We start from the raw sequence: 21,827 nt of genomic DNA, 5'->3' as shown, positions 1-21,827 counted from the left end.
CACAGGGTGATGGGACCTTGTCCTGGGTGATGGCACACAGCGATGGGCATCTCACTCTGGGTGGTGGCACACAGTGATGGGCACCTTGTCCTGGGGTGGCACAGGGCCATGGGGACCTCACCCCAGGTGGTGGCACAGGGTGCTGGACACTTCATCCTGAGTGGTGGCAGGGGGGTCACAGGGATCCCGCCTCAGTTTCCCCCACCCCCCCGCTGAGCAGGATCAGCACTGGCAGGATGCGTTTCTATGGCAACGGCTCTAATCCCATCCCCAGGATGGTGCATCACCCCAGGTAGGGGTCCCGGTGGGGCAGCCACAGGCTCTGGGGGAGGGGGGTCCTGGGGTGGTGGGAACAAGGTTGGCTCCATCCCCCCGACCCCCTGGGCAGCAGTTTTGGGGTGAAACCCAGCAAACACCATCACCCCTCCAGCCATCCCACCCCAAAACCCCAGAGAACCCCCCACTGCTTCCCAGGGCAGCACTGGGAACCCCCCTGGGGCTGGAGGAGGGGGTGAAGGACCCCCCCAGGTGGGTGCTGGTGAGTCACCCCCAGCCAGGCTATAATTAGCGGTGGCATCACAGGAGCTTCGTCAGCACACGGCCTTAACGAGGCGGGTGGCAGTGGGGTGCCAGGGCGGCATTTGGGGGGGTATGAGGTTGGTGGGGGGGTGGTAAACCCCCATGGGGCACCCAATTGGGTCCCAGGGGTATCAGGCTCATGTTGCACCCATCGACCCAACCAGGCCACCCATCTGAGTCCCCAAATCTTGAGGTGTCAACCTGCTCAGCTTGTTAATGAACCCCACTAATTACAAGTTCCCCAGGACCCCCCTGACCTCCCCCCCCCAAGCCCCCAGCACCCCAACAGGGGCAGGTGGCACTGGGGGGGCTGCTGGGGGACCCATTGGGGTGCTGGGGTGGGGGGGGACAGGCTGTGCTCCCCACTTTTCCATGGGTTTATCCCCCACTTCCAATTAGGGGGAGGGGGTGTAGGGTGGGGTAGGGGGGTTCAAGGGGGGCAGAAAAGTAAGGGTAGCCCCCCCGCAAAATGACCCACCCCACACACACAGACACCCCCCAGCAGCGCATTGCAGGTTGGATGGAGGGGGGCAACCTGCAGAAATCGCCCCCCAGAATATACTGGGGATACTGGGAGCACTGGGTGCCATAGGGGTGGATGTCATGGTGAGAGAAGCAGGACACCCCCTACCCCCCCTTGCACCCCATGCAGCCCCTCCTTTGCAAACTATGCAGGCCCCCCCTTGCACACTATGCAGGCCCCCCCTTGCACCCTGTGAACCCCAGTGTTTGCACCCTGTGCAGCACCCCCCTTGCACCCCATGCACCTCCCCTTGCACCCCATACAGCCCCCCTTGCACCCTGTCCACCCCTCCCTTGCACCCCATACAGCCCCCCCTTGCACTCCCCCCTTGGACTCCATGCACCTCCCCTTGCACCCTGTCCACCCCCTTTGCACCCCATGCACCCCTCCTTGCACCGCATATAACACCCCCTGCACCCCATGCAGCCCCCCCACTTACACCCCATGCAGCCCCCCCACTTACACCCCATGCAGCCCCCCCATGCATCCTCTTTTGAGCAGCCCCCTCTGTGTGTGTGTGTGTCCCTCACTCTGTGAACCCCATGAACACCCAATGTTTATGGGAGAGGGATGCAACTGGGGAAACTGAGGCACAGACCAAACTCGGGGGCGGGGCGGGGGGGGGGCGCTTCACTAGTGCAGGGTGCTCGTCTGGGGGGACAGCACGGGTCTGGGGGACAGGATGGTTCTGGGGGGACAGTGTGTTTCGAGGGCGATGGGACAGCACAGGTTTGGGGGGACACGATGGGTCTGGGGATGGCAGAACAGGTCGGGGGGGACAGGAAGGGTCCGGGGGGACAGGACAGTGCAGATCTAGGGGACAGCGCAGGTCTGGGGGGGGGCATCACGGGTCTGGGGGGGCAGCATGGATCTGGGGGGACAGAACAGGTCTGGGGGGACAGGATGGGTTTGAGGGGACAGCACGGGTCTGGGGTACAGGATGGGTCTGGGGGGACATCATGGGTCTGTAGGTACAGCCCGGCTCTGGGGGACAGGTGGCTCCAGGGGGACATCACGGATCTGGGGGACAGGAGGGGTCTGGGGGCACAGCATGTACCTGGAAGGGCAGCACAGATGGGGGGGGACAGCGCGTCTCGCGGGACAGCATGTCCCCGGAGGGTCAGAGTGTCCCCAGGCACCGCGTGTCTGGGGGGGACAGAGTGTCTGGGGGGACAGCACGTGCTGGGGGGACAGCGTGTGCCCGGAGAGAGAGCGCATGGGGGGGCGGCAGGATGCACGGGGGGGCAACATACGTGGGGGGCAGGAACCATCAGGGGGCAGGACGCACGGGAGGGCAGCATGGAGGGGTGGGGGGCACCGGACATCAGGGGGGCAGGTTGCACTGGTGGCCAGTCTGCATCGGGGCCCGGAGGGGGACACCACAATATGCACTGGGTGGGGGGCCAGCACACCCCAACCACAGCCCCCCACCCCATGTACAGCAGGGGGGGGGGGGGGATGGACACCCCCCACCACTGTGGCGCCCCAGGCAACGAGCTGGTACCCAGAAGCCACCCCAAGCCTCAGCTTCCCCCCCAAGAATCCCCCCCCTTGACCCCCCAGCATCGGGGCGCAGGAGTAAAGTACCCACGTGCCTCATTAGCGTGGTTAATTAGCATCCAGGTGGCAGAGCAACAATAAGCCCCCAGCTCAGCCCCCCCATCCAGCCCTGAGCCAGCTGGGGGGGTGGGGGTGCTTCTGGCAGCCTGTTTGGGGGTGCTGGGCTCTGGGTTTGGGGGGTTGGAGGTGATGGAGGTGGAGGTGACGCTGGGAATTGAGGGGGGTCTGCTGGGGATGGAGGAGTTGGGGTGGTTTCTATTGGCAGCTTTTGGGGGTCCTGAGAAGGTTGGGGGTCAGGGTGCCCACACACCAATTCGGATACTGTGGGGTGCTTGAAAGCAGAGTGGAATGGGTGCTGAGGACAGAACCAGGGGTGCTGGGGCCAGACCCGGGGTGCTGAGCCCTGAAACAGGGGTGCTGAGCCCCAATCCGGGGGTGCTGAGCCCTGAAACAGGGGTGCTGAACCCCAATCCAGGGGTGCTGAGCCCTGACCCGGGGGTGCTGAGCCACAATCCAGGAGTGCTGAGCCCTGACCTGGGGGTGCTGAGCCCCGATCTGTGCCACACACCAGTGTCACACGCCAGTGTCACACACCAGTCCTGCCCAGTCCCAGCCCTGGCAGCCAGGGGCCAGATCCTGCCTCCGGCAACGGCCTCAGGCACCATGGCTGGGCAAGCCCAGTGCCAGGACCCAGAAAACCCAGTGCCATGTCCCAGCAAACCCAGTACAGTATCCCAGCAAGCCCAGTGTGGTGTCCCAGTAAGCCCAGTATAGTGTCCCAGAAAACCCAGTATGGTGTCCCGGTAAACCCAGTGCTGTGTCCTGACAATCCAGGTACAGAGCCCCAGAAAACCCAGTACAGTATCCCAGCAAACCCAGTACAATGTCCCAGCAATCTCAGTACTGTGCCCCAGTAAACCCAGTGCTGTGTCCTGGCAATCCCAGTACAGAGCTCCAGTAAACCCAGTATGGCACCCCAGCAAACCCAGTACAGTGTCCCAGCAAGCCCAGTATGGTGCCCCAGTAAGCCCAGCATAGTGTTTCAGCAAGCCCAGTGGCAGGACACAGAAAGCCCTGTGCCATCTCCCAGCAAACCTAGTATGGTGTCCCAGCAAACCCAGTACAATATCCCAGCAATCTCAGTACTGTGCCCCAGTAAACCCAGTGCTGTGTCCTGGCAATCCCAGTACAGAGCTCCAGTAAACCCAGTATGGCACCACAGCAAACCCAGTACAGTGCCCCAGAAAACCCAGTACAGTGTCCCAGCAATCTCAGTACTGTGCCCCAGTAAACCCAGTGCTGTGTCCTGGCAAACCCAGTACAGTGCCCCAGAAAACACAGTACAGTGTCCCAGCAAGCCCAGTATGGCTTCCCAGTAAGCCCAGTACAGAGCCCTAGCAAACCCAGTACAGTGTCCCAGCAAGCCCAGTGCCATGACCCAGCAATCCCAGTATAGTGTCCCAGTAAACACAGTACAGTGTCCCAGCAATCTCAGTACACACAACCCCCCTCCTACTCCCTCACCCCCGCCAGCTGCCCGCTCCCTGCTGCCGAGGTGGGGGGTGGGAATTAACTCCACCAAATGTTTTATTTGTGTAGAAACGCAATTATGCTAATTAAAGCACGTCTGTAATTACAGCACTTAGTGGCCCCTAAGTGCAGGAGTCATTCTGGTGGCTTGGGAGGAGCTGGGAACTGGGGGGGCAGCTGGCGGGGTCCTCGGTGGGCCGGGGACCCCATGGGTGGTGGTAATGGTGACCTCAGGGCCGGGCTCTGCAGGGGGAAAGTGGGCAGAGGTCTCAGGCAGGGGTCTCGGGCAGGGGTCTCGGGCAGGGGTCTCAGGCAGGGCCCAGGATGCTCAGCAGAGGAGCGGGGATGGGTTGGGCTGGCAGCCACGCCGCCATGGCGGGCCAGCAAACGGTGCTGCCAACACCCGAGGGAAAGGCGGGAAGGGAGATAAAGGCCTCACACCACCCCCCCACCCCCCCCAAATCTTGAGCAAGAGGTTCCTGGGGTGGGCATCACCCAGGAACAAGGTGGGCATCACCCCAAGGGGCAAGGGGGACACGGCCCACGGTGGGCGCCAGTGCCCAGGCAGAGGGAGAGGCCAGTGTCAGCGAGGAAGAGGAGGGAGCGAGGAAGAGGAGGGAGCGAGCTCTGAGCCCAGCTCCACGGGAGGCCGAGGCTGGGGAAGTTCTCTGGAAGGGAGAAATTAAGTGGGAAGCAGCGGATCCGGCCGGAAATTAAGAGGGAAGTGGCAGATCAGGCCAGAAATTAAGCGGGAAGCAGCAGATCAGGCCAGAAATTAACAGGAAGCAGCGTATTAGGCTAGAAATTAATGGGAAGCAGCAGATCAGGTCAGAAATTAAGTGGGAAGCAGCGGATCAGGCCAGAAATTAAGTGCAGGAAGGGGTGGATCAGGCTAAAAATTAATAGGAAGTGCTGGATCAGGCTAGAAATGAAGCGGGAAGCGGCAGATCAGGCCAGAGATGAATGGGAAGTGGTGGATCAGGCCAGAAATCAAGCAGGAAGTGACGGATCAGGCCAGAAATTAGGTGGGAAGCGGCGGATCAGCCTCAAGCCACGACAGAAAATCGCCTGTTCACCGCAGACAGCAAGGCCGAAGCCTTTTGCCACACGCACCCCAGGGACAGGGTGACCAGGGGCGCCCCGTGGTTAAACATGGCGGCAGCACCCGCAGGCGGGATTGGGCCGGGGTGGCCGCTGAGCTCTCCCGTGTTTAATTTGGAGCCCTCGTTCAGCTCAGCTCCGGGTAATGACGAGCCTGTATGTTAATGGGCAGGTGCTGCAGGCCTCAGGGCGGTGACACGCCAGCTGGCAGGAGCGCGGGAGGGACAGGGGACACCGGTGTCACCCAAGCTTTGTCGGGTGCCGTTTATTTGCTCAGCAAACTCAGGGAGCCCCGAGCGCCTCGGCTGCGGCTGCGGCGCGGCTGAGCTCTTGTTTGCTCGGCAAACGCACTTCCCTGGGCGCTGCCCGGCCCTGATGCCTTGGAGAGGGCATCTGTCTCCTGCTGCCAGGCGGGAAAAGAAGCTCCTGGGGCTTCTGGGAGCCGCTGGAATGCGGCTCTGCCACATGGGACTGGCAAACCTGGCAGCTCTGCCAGCCTGGAAACACCCGGTGCATGGCAGCCCTACCAGCCTGCACGCCCTCGGTGCACAGCAGCCCTTACAGCCTCCAAACCCCTGGTGCACGGCAGCAAATCCCTGGCACACGGCAGCCCTGCCAGCCTACAAACCCCTGGTGCATGGCAGCAAATCCCTGGTGCAAGGCAGCCCTGCCAGCCTACAAGTCTTTGGTGCACCACAGCACACCCCCGGTGCATGGCAGCAACCCCCCGGTGCACAGCAGCCCTTACAGCCTCCAAACCCCTGGTGCACGGCAGCAAATCCCTGGCACACAGCAGCCCTGCCAGCCTACAAGTTCTTGATGCACGGCAGCACACCCCTGGTGCATGGCAGCAACGCCCTGGTGCACAGCAGCCCTTACAGCCACCAAACCCCCGGGGCATGGCAGCAAATCCCTGGTGCATGGTAGCTCTGCCAGCCTGCAAATCCACAACACTGCCAGGCTGCACACCCCCAGTGCACAGCAGCACACCCCCGCTGCATGGCAGCCCTTACAGCCTCCAAATCCCTGGTGCATGGCAGCCCTGCCAGCCTGCACACCCCCATTGCATGGCAGAAACCCCCCAGTGCATGGCAGCCTCACCAGCCTACAAATCCTCAACACTGCCAGCCTGCAAAACCTCACTACATGGCCGCAAATCCCTGGCACATGGCAGCAAATCCCTGGTGTGTGGCAGCCCTGCCAGCCTGCAAGTCCTCAGTGCATGGCAGCCTGGAAACTCCCCTGGTGCGTGGCAGCCCTTGCAGCCTCCAAATCCCTGGTGCATGGCAGCCCTGCCAGCCTGCACACATCCCCGGTGCATGGTAGCAAATCCCTAGCACATGGCAGCACACCCTCACTGCATGGCAGCCCTGCCAGCCTGCAAATCCTCCACACTGCCAGCCTACAAATCCCAGGTGCACGGCAGCAAATCCCTGGTGTGTGGCAGTCCTACCAGCCTGCACACCCCCAGTGCATAGCAGCAACTCCCCAGTGCATGGCAGCAAGTCCCTGGTGCATGGCAGCCCTGCCAGCCTCCAAATCCCTGGTGCATGGCAGCCTGGAAACCCCTGGTGCACGGCAGCCCTGCCAGGCTGCACACCTGGTGCATGGCAGCCTTTACAGCCTCCAAATCCCCAGTGCATGGCAGCCCTGCCACCCCCCGTGCATGGCAGCAACCCCCCGGTGCACAGCAGCCCTTACAGCCTCCAAAGCCCCGGTGCACGGCAGCAAATCCCTGGCACACGGCAGCCCTGCCAGCCTACAAATCTCTGGTGCATGGCAGCTCTGCCAGCCTGCAAATCCACAACACTGCCAGTCTGCACACCCCCAGTGCACGGCAGCACACCCCCAGTGCATGGCAGCCCTTACAGCCTCCAAATCCCTGGTGCATGGCAGCTCTGCCAGCCTGCACACCCCTGGTGCACAGCAGCATCCCCCCAGTGCACAGCAGCACACCCCTGGTGCACAGTGGCACACCCCCAGTGTGTGGTGGCACACCCCCGGTGCATGGCTGCATCCCCCCTAGTGCATGGTGGCACACCCCAGGGCATGGCAGCAACCCCTTGGTGATGGTGGCACACCCCTGGTGATGGTGGCACACCCCCAGTGCATGGCAGCAACCCCCTGGTGATGGTGGCACACCCCTGGTGCACAGTGGCACACCCCCAGTGCATGGCAGCCTCCAAATCCCTGGTGCATGGCGGCACACCCCCGGTGCATGGCAGCCCTGCCAGCCTGCACACCCCCCTCCTGGTGTACAGCCCCCTCCCCGCACACCCACGACCCCCCATCCCTACTGCTCCGCACCCCAAGACACGCAGCCCCAGCTTGCTGGAAGCTGGAGGGGAAGCCTGACCCCCGCCCCCCCCGCCATGGGGAGATGTGGGGATGGCTGGCTGACACCCCAATCTTCGCGTGGCAGCACTGGAGCAGGGAGGAGTGGAAAAGCCAGAGTGCCACCACCTTGGGGACCTCCAAACGAGGTCACTGGTACCCCCAGGGAGCCGTGCCCGGTACGGTGACGGTGTTGGCGGGGGGGGGAGTGGAGGAAACACACGGTTACCCCAAATCTCTGGGGACCTGTCCTCGGATAAACACGGTGCTACAGGCTCTGCCAACTCATCCTTCCTTCAGAGGCTCCGCTGACAACTGAAACCACAGCCATGCACTTCCCAGCAAGGATTTATCCCTCCCCCAGGATATTGCCCCTTCCCAAAGCCCCCTCCCCATCCCAGCCCCATAGCCCCCAGGATCCTGGGATAGGGGGAGGTGTGTGTGGGGGGCAGATTATCCCTGCCATCATCATCAAAATCCCATGGGAACAGAGCAGGACCCAGTGCCGCTGCCATCTGTGCCCCATCGCTCCCCTCCTGGAGCAGTGATGCTCCCCCAGTTCTCAACACCCCCCCTCCCCCAGAATTTCTCACCCAACTCCCCCGGCGTGCGCGGTGGCACCGCCAAGCAGCCGCCTCGCGACGCCGAGGTCACCGGCGCGGCGCTAACACGTTATTTTAATTATCTCTTAATGAAAAGGGAGCCCGGGGATCCAGATCGGGGCGGGGAGGGAAGGAATGGGAGGAGGTTAAAAGATGCTCAGGGCTTTGGGGATGGGGGATGGCACTGGGAGATGCTGGGGGGGCATGTTACATCCCCCCACCGCTGGCCGCCGCGATGCCCCTGGGGATGGCGGTGAATCTTGTTCCTTAATGAAGTGATGAAGGGGGATCCATGTCTGGCCAAGCTGCTGACACAAGGAGCAGATGATTTCTGCTGTCTCCTCTCCATCCCTTTCCGGGGTGGGGGGGAATGAGGACCGCGGTGGGAATGGAGACAGCCCTCCATCTGTAAAGCCCCTCTGGCCCCCTTGCTTGGGGTGAGGGGACGCGGGACATGTGGGTCCTGACACCCATGGGGGGCATGGAGATCACAGACTCACAGAGCCACAGAGCTGTAGGGGTGGGAAGGCAATAAAACAGCTGGATAAGGGAAGATTAATAAATGATATCATAGAATCACAGGGGTGGGAAGGGACCTCCAGAGCCCATTTGGTCCAACCCCCCTGCCAAAGCAGCTCCCTAGGACAGGTCGCACAGGTCGGTGTCCAGACGGGGCTGGAATATCTCCAGGGAAGGAGACTCCACATCCCCCTGGGCAGCCTGTCCCAGGGCTCCCTCACCCTCACCGGGAAGAAGCTCTTCCCCAGATTGGTGTGGAACTCCCTGTGCTCCAACTTGAGGCCATCGCCCCTTGTCCTGTCCCCACAGCCACTGAGAAGAGGCTGGCCATGTCCCCCTGTGTCCCACCCTTCAGATATTGATACCCATTGATCAGATCCCCTCTCAGGCTTCTTCTCTCCAGGCTGAACAGCCCCAGCTCACTCAGCCTTTCCTCACAGGGGAGATGCCCCAGGCCTTTCATCATCTCCATGGCCCTCCTCTGGACTCTCTCCAGGAGATCCCTGTCCCTTTTATCCCAGGGAGCCCAGAACTGGACACAACACTGCAGGTGGGGCCTGACCAGGGCAGAGCAGAGGGGGAGGATCCCCTCCTTTGACCTGCTGGCCATGCTCCTCTTGATGTCCCCCAGGATCCCATTGGCCATGAGGAGCACGGCCACATCCTGCTGTGGGTGTCACCAGTGCTGGAGCAGAACTGGCTGTTAATGCCACATGGTGCTTTCCATGAATTCGGGGCTTCTTGGGGGTCCCTGCCATGCCAGGCCCAGGTGAGGTGCTTGTTGGGGGAGGTCACCCAACATGTATCCCCAGCCCCACGCCCTTCCCTTCAGTGGGGTCCGATCACCAAGCCGTGCCTGGGAGGGGTGGTCCCAGGGTCCCCTCAGTACCACCATGCCTTGGGTAGGGATGTGGGGGGCTGCGTGAGGGAGGAGAGTGGGGGGCATGGCTGGGGTCCCCCTGCCCACACTGGTGGGGACCTCTCCCAGCTCCTATGATGCATAAGTGTTGCTGCACAAGCCTTGCACAAGCCTTGCACAAGCGCTTCACACGTCTGCTGGAGCTGCGGGCTGCCAGCCCACGGACCTGCTGTCCCATCTCCCTGCCAGCGCAGTGGCTGGGAGGGGGGAGGGGTGGAATAAGGAGGAGTGGGATAAGGGGGGGGTCCCCCAGCAGCGCTGTGGGCCCCTTGCCAAACCTCCCCCTCCACAGAGCCTCTCCATCCTCACCAAGCAGCCACAGCCCACTCACGCCCCCCCCCCCCAGGTACCAGCTCCCACGCTGTTCCCGGGGGGTAGGAGACCTCCCACCCCCACGGGGAACAGGGGGTGATGATGACAGCTGGATTTGGGGGAGGGGGGATACATCCATGCTTGGGAGGGCACAGGAGCCGCCAGCACCCACCCGCGTCCCCGTTCGGCACACATCCTGCCCCTGCTGTCCCCAGGGGGGCCGCAGGCAGCTGGGCAGCCCCAGGAGCATCCCATCCATCTGGCAGGGGCACAGTGGGAGATGGGTGCCTGGCAGCGAGCCATGGCCGGTCCCAGGGGGGTGTCATTTGCCTGGGAACAACTCCCACACCCCTCTGAGAGCCCCTCTGGCCTCTCCCTGAGCTCAGTTCCCACCACCAGCCCCCCCTTTTCCCACGGCGTCCTCCAGAGCGGGTGCTTACTGGGATCTGCACCTGCCTCTGCTCCCCAGCCCAGTTTGGGAAGGAACCCAGCACCCCAGGGCCACCTTAGTGCCTGATTTTGGGGGACACCACTCAACCCTCAGTGGCTGGGGGTTGTGTGGGGATGTCCTTGTGTCCTTTGGGGCAGGAGCTTGACCCCCCATCACCCCCTCACGGCTTCTTCTGGGTGGCTGTGGAGCCAGAGGGAGTCTCAACCCGCTGGGCCCGGGGTTTCGGCAGGGTGGCAGCGCCCATGGTGGGGCCCAGGGGAGATCAAAGACTAATTAATGAAGGTCACACCACTGAGCCAGCCCCAACCATCTCCCCACCCCCTCCTGAGGGACCCCTGGGGCACCCAGCAGCCACTGATGGCTGTGGGAGGCCATGGGAAGAGGAGCTGGGGACTAGGCCGGGGGCTCTGTCATGGCTGCTGGTGGCTGTGGGACTGGGCTGGAGGAGCTGGGACGCTCCCACATGCCTGTGTGCCCATCACCCTGGCACCTGGTGAGCAGCCCCCAGCTCACCCTGGGGCTGGCAGCAGCTTCTCAGCCCTCAGGATCTGCTCTGTCCCCAGGGCCTTGCGTGTGCCCCCAGCCCCGGGTGGCACTAGGAAGGGTGGCATGATGGACCCGTCCCACACAGCAGGTCCCACCCAGCCCCAGCTCAGCCAGGGGGGAGTTTGGGCACGGGGACAGACCCCAGGATGCACAGCCAAGAGCCTGCAGGGCCCAGGGCCAGGCCCAGGAAAGCCCAGAGTTAGCCCTGGCCCTAACCAGAGCCCTAGCCCGGGGTTTAAATTTGGCCATAGTCCTAGCCCTAACCCTGACCCTAACCCTGACCCTAATCCTGTCCCTAGCCTGAACCTTGGCCCTAGCCCTAATCCTATTTATGGCCCTATCTTTAGGCCTAAATTTAATCCTACTCCTAATCCTGACCCTAGCTTTAGGCTTAATCTTGCCTGGCCCTACCACCAGTCCTAATCCTAATCCTGACCCTAACCCTAGCCTGAACCTTTGCTTTAGCCTTAATCCTACCCCTGTCCCTATTTCTAATGCTGGCCCTAGCACTAGCCCTAATCTTAGCCCAAGTCCTAATCCTGGCCCTCACCCTAATTTTAGCCCTAATCCTAATTATGGCCCTATCTTTAGCCCTAGCCTCAATCCTACCCCTAATCCTGGCCCTAGTCTCAGCCCTAATTCTGCCTGGACCTAGCTCCTCCCCTAGTCCTGTCCGTAGCCCCAGTCCTAATCCTAGCCCCAGCCCTATTCCTAGCCCTAAACCTAGCCCCAGCCCTAATACTAGCCCAAGCCTGAGCCCAACCTTAATCCTAGTCCTAGCCCAAACCCCAGACCTAATCCTAATCCTGGCCCTAGCCCCAGCCCTAGCCCTAAACCTTGTCCCAGCCCTAATCCTAGCCCAAGCCTGAGCCCAGACCTAATCCTAGTCCTAGCCCCAGACCTAATCTTAGTCCTAACCCTAGCCCCAGCCCTAATCCTAGTCCTAGCCTAAACCCCACAGCAGACACAGGAAAGCTGAGCCCACCTGAACCAGAGCCTGGAGCACCCCGCACCCCACTTTCCCAGCTACCCAGAACCTCAAGGAGCAGCAGAAGGACCCAGGGGTAGGGGCTGGGGGGGTGTCCCCATGTCCCACAGCTCCCCCAGGACCACGCTCAGGACCACACACCACCCCGATCCAGCCTGTCCCATGACTGGTACCCAGCAGCGGGAGCTCCCAGCTCCCCAGCACTGACAGGGAAGAGGTTTCCTGCCTCGAGTAGCTGATCCCAGTATCATTATGGGATGTACCATCACCCTGCTTGAGCCTTTACCAGTACCCAGCCCTCTCAGCACGGCCAAAGATGCTTTCCTAAAGGCTCCACGGCTTCCCCCTCCTTCTTCCATGCAGGAAAGTCACTGCCATCAGCCTGGTTGTTATCCAGGGCTTAAAAAAACAGGGAAAAGCCCCTTTTTTTTTTGGAGAGTGAGGACAACACGGTGGCATCCATGGCTTGTGCCCTTTCAGTTGGGCTCTAGCTCAAGGACAGGGCTGGGGATCCATCCTGGCTGTGGGAGCAGGGCCATGGAGCAGCCCTTGGAGAGGATAAGCCCCATCCCAAAGCTGTACGGACACCCCAGTTCCACCCAGATGGGGTGCATGGCCCTGCTGGCTTTGTCCCCAAACACACTGTCACCTCCCAGCAGTGTGGCATCCTCACTGTGCCTTGGCAGGGAGCCGTGCCCTCAGGGGAGCCAGGCTGGGTGTCATCCAGACCTGGGAGCTGTCACCTCCTGGGCTACAGCTCCCTGCAGCCTCAGGTAGGGATGGGTTCTGCCTGGAGATGGAGGGGGAATTCGGGGGGAGGGCAGGATTTGGGGTGCCCATCAGTGGGGAGGGGTTTCACAGAGGGGAGCATCAGCATCCCATAGCAACCAGACCCCAAAACTTAGTGGCCCCCATGCTGGGTTGGGGGGGTGAAGCCAAGGGGAGCATATCTGTGTTTGGCCAGTGGCAGCTGGAGGAGAGAGGAGGTGGAAGGGGGGGTGAGGGGGGGGGGGGGAGCCATCCACCCGTCTCAGCCTCCGAAAGGCTGGTTATAAATAGCTCCTGGGTGGCTTCTGAGTCACCCAACTGGGAAGGGGCTGGGAAGCGGTTGCAAGGCAAAGGGAGGCTTCTGGTGGAGTCATCACTCCTGCACCCAGTGCTGCTGGGGTGGGGGGGGCACAGGGGAAGTTTTGGGGGGGGGGTGGCTCCTCAGATGCAGCGGTTCTCCAGCACAGCTGTTTTGGGGAGGCTGAAACATGCCGACCGCTCATCCTCACCAGTAACAACATGGGGATCCAAACCCTGAACTCTCCCCCCTTTCCCCACCCCCCCCCCCTTTCAGAAAAATCAGGTTTTAATATTTCCCAGGGGAAATAAACCCCTTTTGTCCTTTGATTTGTTACAGAAAACCCAAACTGATGGAGACCCAGGAGGCTTGAACCCCCCAAAGATGCTCCCCACAAGTTCTTGAGTCCTCCTTCCCCCCCCCAACACACACCACCCCCCCCCAGACCCTGCCCACGCAGGCTTCAGTGATGGGAGCAGTACCAGGGGCTGCTGCTGCTGCCAAATAACCACCCCCTAGGACAGTTCTGAGCCCAGACTTGGGGAGCATCCTAGTTTCCCCCCCCCCCCCCAAACCCCTAATCCCTCTCAGATGAGGAGGTTTGGGGACACTCTTCTGCTGCCCACAGCATCACAGACCACCATCCAGAGACCCCCAACCCAAACTCCAACTACACCCCCCCCCAAGCAGCAAACCTTGGTGCAAGGCAGGCAAGACCCCCACCCACCCTTGACAAGGGGGAGGGTGCAAGCTGCCAGAATTCTCCTCTATCACCTAAACCCCCTCCCCAGTGCCACAGCAGCAGACAAAGCATCTCCCAGCGCCCTCCATCCCTCACACACACACCCCCCTCCACCTCCAGACCAGCCCAATCCATTATCAGAGGCAGCTCAGCACGTTTTACTGGTGCAAACTGGTCAGGCCTAAAGTCCCAGGCAGCTCCTGGCCCTGTGTTCCTGGCTGCATCCCAGCCCAGCTCCCAGAGAGCCACGTGGGAGCCGGGAAGGAGACAAAAGCGAAAGCAGGGATGGGGGTTCAGAGGAGAGCAGGATGCAGGAGGGATTCCCAGAAAAGGCTGCTGCCCCTGGGGTCTCCTGCATCCATCCATCCCCCCCCAGCAACGGAGGAGCTGGAGGCTGGATGCTCATCCTCCCGGAGCTGCTGGAGGGATGCAGGATGCAGGAGGGGTTCGGTTGGAGGTGATGCCCTGGATTTGGTTGATTCTCGCTGCTCTGAGGCTGAGGATGCTCAGTGGGGTGGAGGGGAAGCTCCTGGACAGGGTCCCCCCATACCCACCCACCCAGCCAGCCAGGGACACCCCCACGCAGAGATGCAGGGTGCCTGCAGCACCCCGCTGTGAAGGCACCTCTGAGCTCCAGCTTCCCGCCCGCTGGGTGATGCTGAATTGCCCCAGAAACCTCCCAGCACAAGGACCCCCCTGGTACCACGATGGGGGTGCCCGAACCCCACCAAACCCCTGGTCAGTGGGTTCATGGCCACCCCTGGCCATGGCAGATGATGGAGTCGGTATTATCCGTGGTGCTCATGAGGATGCATGAGGTGGGGTGGGATGGGGGGGGTCCCTCTGATGGAGTGACAGGTTGGGACAGCAGCATTGTGAGTGGCACCTCCAGCTCCTCCCCTGGGCCTGGGCACCCCCCAGGCCAGGACCCCAGAGGATGCAGCTCCTGGGTAGGTGCATTGGGGAGGTAAGATGGGGATGGTGTGGTACCCCATCGCCCTTGCACAAGTCTTGATGGGGGCACACCACTGAGGGACACGCCATCCCAGTCCTGCCATCACCCTGGGGACATGCCATCCCAGTCCTGGCATCACCACGGGTCCCAAAGCCCCCGGTCCCAGCTGCTGCCCATCATCCATCACACACCCGGCACCGTCCCTGTCACCGGCACGGTGACACTTGTCCAGTTCACACATCCCTGGGTGGGCTCCTGCCAGACAAGCACCAGAAGCGCTGCCAGCAGCAGAGAGAGACAGAGGAGGAGGAGGAAGAGAAGGAGGAGGAGGAGGAAGCCCTGACCTCTCCCAGCCTCTGCTGAGCCGGGTCCTTTCCCGCAGGGATGCTCAGAGCATCGTCTCCTCCTCCGCGTTTCCAGCCCCCGGAGCTCAGCTGCTTCTCCCCCCAGCTCCAGGCGCTGTGAGGGCGCAGCAGATCCAGGCACCACGGGCAGCACCTCACCCCAGCACCGCTAAACCGGGTCAGGAGCCGCCCACCCAGGAACGCTCATCTCACCGGGGAAGGAGAGGGGGGGAAGGAAAAGGAGGAAGAAGCGGGTTAAACCGTGACCTGGATAACGCCAAGCAGCGCTCGACTGGCTCCCTGTGAGGGATATGAGCTCCCAACGTGAGAGATGGGGCCTGCTGATGGCTCCTGGGCCCCACGGCGGCGGCACTTCGGCATCGCTGCGTCCAAGGACGCGGAGCTCGAGCGGAGCCAGGCAGCCCGCGGGCAGCATCGCCCCGCTGAAAGGGGCAATGAGGGCATCCGTCCCTGGAGATGCTTTTGGGAAGCTTCCCCACCTCCTGCATCCCTGCTTCAGGGCATACAGGGATGGGGACAAGCATCTAGGAAGGACCAGAGGTTCTATCCTGGGTAAAATGGGGGGGGCATCCATCCCTGGAGATGTTTTTGGGAAGCTTCCCCACCTCCTGCATCCCCAGCCCAGGGATGGGAACAAGCACCTAGGAAGGACCAGAGGTTCTATCTAAAAATGGGGGGGAAAGGAGCATCTTGGGGTTCACCACTCCTGCCCCAGGCGGTTCAAGGGGTGCAGCCCCAAGTTTGGGTGGCATTTACCTCCCTTCAGAGGCATTAGAGAGCTGCTGAGGGTCAGCAGAGCCACAGCAGCCCGAGGAGACGTGGGGATGGAGCGGCATTTCGGGACCTTTGTGTGTTTCGCTTCAAGCAAAGGCCACGGGCACATGTTGAGGCAGCAGCGTGAAAGGATCTCTGCAGGGAACAAAGCGAGCACCAGGGAGCCAGCCAGGAGAGCTGGGAGTGGGGCGGGGGGAGGATGCTGCCCGTGGAGGAGCTTGGAGGGGGTACCCCTGGCCTAATCCCTGCGCCACAGTGTATGCAGGAGAGGGGATTTTGGAAGGGGAGAAGTGAACTCCTCCAGCTGATGAAGGTCACCTGGAGAAGGTGCGAAAAGCTGGTGATGCTGGAGGGAAGGATGTGGGGCTGGGGTGGGAATGGGAACAGGCAGCAGCTTGCCTGGTGCCACAATGGGTTCTGTCCTGCCCAAAAAGCAGCCGCTCCCAGAGACCTGAGGCTGCTCCCGGGTACATCCCCGCATGGAGAGGTGCCCCCCCGGGAGTGGTGGTCCCGGTTCAGCCTGAGCACATGGAGCCAGCACGGCCAGACAAAGGAATCCAAGCCCGGAGCATCCTTCCTCCTCATCCCCTTCCACCCCGCCGCGGGATCAGCTCACCCCTCCAGCAACGTGGGGTCTGATCCCAGGTACTGCTGCGGGGAGCGAGGGGGGTATGGGGGGGAACCCGGGATGTGTGGGTACCCAGGAGGCAGAGCACCCACGTACTGCGACTCGCCCCTGCGCAGCCTCTGCTCCCCGGCAGCTGTGGAGCCTCGTGAGCGCTACGCGTGCGCACGCAGGGCCGGGGGGGGGTCTCACCATCCCCAGCCCAGCCCGTGGGCGACAGGAATTTGGGCACCGTCCCGTGAGCCAGCTCAGCCCCTCTCCCCACGTGGGCTCCCCGGAGCAGCACCCTTCAAGGCTCTGAGGGAGCACTGTCATCCCTCAGCAAGGTCACCCTACGCAAAGCCCCTCGTGCCTGTGAAACAGAACAGGGATCCCTGGGGTTCCCAGAGCCCCTTCCCCACCATGTCACATTGGGAAGGGGGCTTGGCGACACCGGCACCCCCAGACCTGTCACGTGCATGGGTGGGTGTGCTTGGGGGGTGGGGGGGTGGGGGGGGTTCTCTTTGCCCTGCGTGGAGACGCCAAAACCATGATTCTGAGGCCTGACCTGCGTTTCACAAAGTCACCCGGGGCTCCCCCACCACCACCACAAGCCCACCCGCCGGCCGGCAGCCTTCCACCCCTGAAGGAAACCCCCACGGGGTGAGGGAGGCGAGGGAATTGGGGAGATGCTCTTCACACCCAGCCCTTGGGTCAGCGCTCAGTGGTGACCTGCCCCGGGCCAGCACAGGTGGCTGGGGGGGGGGGGGAAAGGAGGGGAGGGGGAGCGTGCGCTGGGGGGAAAGGTCGCAGCAGCCTGTCATTCCCCCGCCACCCACCCCCCTCCCCCGCCAGCTGTCAGGCAGGAGGAACTTTTTCCTGCCTCCCCTCTCCCCAATGTCTCCCTCACTCCTTCACCCGGCATCACCCCCGGAGCCGAGCATCCCTCCCTCTCGGCGCAGTTCCCCCCCACCCCCAGCCCCCCCCGCCACCCTCCTCTTCCTCCCCAATCCGCCTCCCGACCCCATCTCCATCCCCGGTGGGGGGGCTGGGGGGGTGGGGGGAAATGGGGCGGCGAGGGGGGGGGATGTGGGGCACTCACAGGTCAGACGCGGCCGCCTGGTAGGGCTGGCTCCGGCAGAGGATGGAGTGTCCGCAGCCCTGGCCCATGGCTCCGCATGCTTCGGCGGGGGCTCGGCGAGAGCTGCCGGCGAGGGCTGCGGGCAACGAGGAGCCGCCGAACCCGCTTCTCGGTGCCGGCTGGGAGAGGAACCTCCCGCCGTGTCTCCAGCCCGTCGCTGTCACCAAGCTGGATGCAGCGCGCCGAGGCGTGCGGGAGGGGAGGGAAGGGAAGAAGCGGAGGGAGGGAGGGAGGGAGGGAGGGAGGGAGGGAGGGAGGGAGGGGGGGGGGAGAAGCGTGGGGGGGGCCGCCGTTGATTGACGGCGCCGCTGCGGCTCCGCGGGTTTGGGCGGGGGCCGAGCCGCTCCGCCGGAGGGGCCGAAGGGGTCCGCACCTGCCGCCCGCAGCCGCCCGCCGGGGGCCGCGCCCGGCCGCGCCCGCCGCGCCGCGCCGCGCCGGGGGGCCGGTGCCTTTGTCTGGTGAGGCATGGCCAGCCCTGCCCTCCCCGCGCTCCCCGGGCACGGCCCTGCCCCGGGGGCAGCGGGAGGCAGCGGGAAGAGATGGACAACAGGAAGGTCCCTGGCCCGAGGGTAATGGGCAGCGCTGGTCCTGGAGGTCCCTGATTTGGGGGTACTGGGCAGTGCTGGTCCCAGAGGTCCCTGTCCCGGGGATACTGGGCAGTGCTGGTCCTGGAGGTCCCTGATCCTGGGGTTATTGGGAAATACTGGTCCCAGAGGTCCCTGTCCTGGGTGTACTGGGCAGTACTGGTCCTGGAGGTCCCTGATCCTGGGGTTATTGGGAAATACTGGTCCCAGAGGTCCCTGTCCTGGGTGTACTGGGCAGTACTGGTCCTGGAGGTTCCTGATCTGGGGGTACTGGGCAGTACTGGTCCCAGAGGTCCCTGATCTGGGGGTACTGGGCAGCGCTGGTCCCAGAGGCCTCTGATCTGGGGGTACTAGGCAGTACTGGTCCCAGAGGTCTCTGATCTGGGGGTACTGGGCAGTGCTGGTCCCGGAGGTCCCTGCCCCAGGGCTGCTGTGAACCCAGGAGCATCTCTGGGGTCCGGAGGCTTTGCAGCATCCCTCTGCATGCAGCACAGCGGTACCCACCCAGCCCCATCCCCCCCAAAACAGGGAGGTAGGTTTTGTGTAAGGAGATTTCCCACCAAAAGCAGCTGGTTTGGGTGCTCTTCACTGGCCTGGTGGGTCTCCATCCCTCCAGGGTCACTTGGGGTGGGGAGAAGGGAGGAACATGGTGTTAAAATCAGCCTGGATCCACGGTGACTCCCCGGCTCCTTCATGAACCCACCAGCTGGGATGGATATTGAGTGGTTATCCCTCAAACCACATCTCACCAGGGTTTTGGGAGCACATCCAACACTCCTTGTTGGGGGGAAACTGTGGTGGTACTGGCCAGAATGTCACTTTTTAGTCCATCCTGAGTTTCTGGGCTCCAGTGGAGATGTGGACAGCACAGAGCTGGCTCTGCCTTGCTTCCTGCCAGGGCTTCTTGGAGACTTTCCAGAGCCCAAAACCTCAGGGTGACCTCAGATCCATGATGGAGGGATGTGTCTGGGTGCCCCAGGGTCCCTGGAGTGATGGTGATGGGATGAGTGCAGGGAATAAGGCGGGTGAGACACCCATGGAGGCTGCTCACCCCGTCCCTGGGTGACAGAGCCGCCTCTCCACGTCATCTCCGGGATTCCTTCCTTTCCCGGAAAAGCTGGTTGTTTATCCCAAGCTCCCTCAGTCCCAAGAGGGGGTTTAGTCTGGCAAAGGTCCCCAGGCTGAAGCAGCTGAGAAGGTCAGAGCGGATCCGGGTGTAGGACCCACCAGGAGGGACCAACCAGACCCAGATGTCAGGCTGGGACCACCACACCGGTGTGTTCCTGGCATCCAACCTCCTCTCCAGGCTTTGGGGAGGGTTTGGGGTTGGTTTCATGAGCACCCAAGGGTGACGGGGTCCCACCCAGCTGAGGGACAGTGCACAGATGTCAGAAGGATGAGATCTTGAGCTGGGTGAGACCTTTGGGTGGGTGAACCCTTGGGGTGGGTGAGACCTTGGGGTGGATGTGACTTTTGGGTGGGTGAGGGCTGGTCCCCACCTGCTCCCTTCAGGTGACCTGTCACCCCAAGAAACTGTTTGGAGAAGGTGGGGGTCCCTACAGCAAACCCCCTTGGTGTCTGTGGGCATCTCCATGCTCCTGACCTCCCAGAGCAAACCCAAAGTACTGGGGGTGGAAGGGGCACAGGCGCTGGGGGGGCATCTCTGGGGTGGAGCACTGGGGGGGGCATCACTGGGGGGGATCACTGAGGGGGAATCACTGGGTGGGATCACCGGGGGGGGGCATCTCTAGGAGGGGACCACTGGGGGGGCATCACTGGAGGGGCATCACTGGGGGGGATCACTGAGGGGGAATCACTGGGTGGGATCACTGGGTGGGATCACTGGGTGGGCGTCGCTGGGGGATATCACTGGGTGGCCCCTCCACCATGCCAGGAGCAGGAGGGATGTGCTGGGTGGGTGCTGACTGCAGCAGCCTGTCCCCTCCCACACCTGTGATGTCCCCTAGGGGGGTGGCTGCAGGGCAGGGTCTCCAGGTGTGTAGGGCAACCTCCTGTCCAGGAGGCCAGGACTTAGAGAGTCACAGACCTGTTTGGGTGAGCAGGGACCCCAGATCCCCCCCAGTGCTCCCCTGCCACAAGCAGGGACACCCTCCCCAGCCCAGGGTGCCCCAAGCCCCATCCAACCTGGCCTTGAGCCCTGCCAGGGAGCCAGGGGCAGCCCCAGCTTCTCTGGACACCCTGTGCCAGGGCCTCCCCCCTCCCCAGGAAGGATTTCTGCCTCCCAGCCCCTCTCCATCCCCCTCCTGCAGCTCAAGGCCGTTCCCCTGGGCCTGGCCCTCCCTGCCCTGGGCACCAGCCCCTCTCCAGCTCTCCTGGAGCCCCTTGAGGGATGGGAAGGGGCTGGGAGCTCTCCCCAGAAGCAGCCTTCTCTTCTCCAGGCTGAGCCAGCCCAGCTCTCCCAGCCTGGCTCCAGAGCAGAGGGGCTCCAGCCCTCCCATCATCTCCTGGGGACTGGCTCCCACAGCTCTGTGTCCTCCTTGTCCTGGGGACCCCCGAGCTGGAGGCAGCACTGCCAGGGGGTCTGTGTCCCAGAGCAGAGGGGCAGAATCCCCCTGTCCCAGCCCTGCTGGTCCCACAGCACAGTGTGAGGGATCAGGTTGAGCTTCTCATCCCCCAACACCCTGAACTCCTCCTCAGGGCTGCTCCCCATCCATCATCCATCCATCCATGCCCAAGGATGGACACCAGCCGAGCTCTTTGGGCCACCTCTTCCACTGCTCACCTCCCCTATGGAGAGAGGCTGAGGGAGCTGGGCTGGTTCAGCCTGGAGAAGAGAAGGCTGTGGGGGGACCTCATTGCAGCCTTCCCGTCCCTGAAGGGAGCAGAGAAACAGGAGGGGAATCGGCTTGTTAAAGGACAGAGACTGGCAGGACAAGGGGGATGGAGTGAAGCTGGAGGAGGGAAGGGTGAGATGAGATATTGGGGGAAGTTCTTTCCAGAGAGAGTGGTGAGGGGCTGGAAGGGGCTGCCCAGAGAGGGGGTGGGTGCCCCATCCCTGGGGGTGTTCAAGGCCAGGTTGGATGGGGCCCTGGGCAACCTTGTGTAGCTCCAGGCCTGGAGGTTGGTGTCCCTGCCTGTGGCAGGGGGGTTGGAGCTCTGTGACCCTTGGGGTCCCTTCCAACCCAGACCAGTCTGGGATTCTGAGATTCCCTGATTCTCGGCCTCCAACGGGTGCACCACCTCCCATGGAGGGGACAGTATCCCGCCACAGGGTATCCCAAAACCAGGTGTCCCAAAACAGGACAAATCCCTCCTGTTCCCCATCTCCAGCCTGCAGCAGCGTCCCGTTCAGCAGCCGGTTCCCCGCTCCCGGTGCTGCCACGGAGCCGCCTGTCTCAATCTCTCCGGCCTTTCCAATGGCTCCATCACAGCTCCGTGCCCTTGGAATCAGGGAATTCTTTCAACTCCAGTGGAGCCTCCTTGAATCCTTGATTGAATTCTTTTCCCCTGGCTCTGAAGAGCAGCTCATTGTCCTCACAGGCTCATTGTGCTGGGTGCCAATCCCAACGCTAATGGAGATGTGTCTGCTGACACACAGCGATTTGCTGGGCAGATACTTGTCCTATGAAAGGGCTCAGAGCCACGTGCTCAGTGCTGCTGCATTCCAGACA

The 21,827-nt window shown here is 62.7% G+C and overlaps 1 protein-coding gene across 1 annotated transcript in view; it reads right to left on the bottom strand.

Moving 5' to 3' along the window:
* Positions 1-17,640, bottom strand: part of PDE2A (phosphodiesterase 2A) — a gene marked incomplete at both ends in the record, with an annotated part of 49,322 nt that extends 31,682 nt beyond the window's left edge. Inside the window, one exon of the mRNA XM_084280535.1 lies at positions 17,573-17,640. Within this exon, the coding sequence (XP_084136661.1) occupies positions 17,573-17,640 (68 nt within the window). The remainder of the gene's footprint in view (positions 1-17,572) is intronic.
* Positions 17,641-21,827: the final 4,187 nt, after the last annotated feature.

This window comes from Gallinula chloropus (assembly GCF_964237585.1).
Source record: "Gallinula chloropus genome assembly, chromosome: 1".
NCBI classification, from domain to species: Eukaryota; Metazoa; Chordata; class Aves; order Gruiformes; family Rallidae; genus Gallinula; species Gallinula chloropus.
The sequence above is the reverse complement of the archived record's forward strand: the minus strand, read 5'-3'. Positions and strand labels throughout refer to the sequence as shown.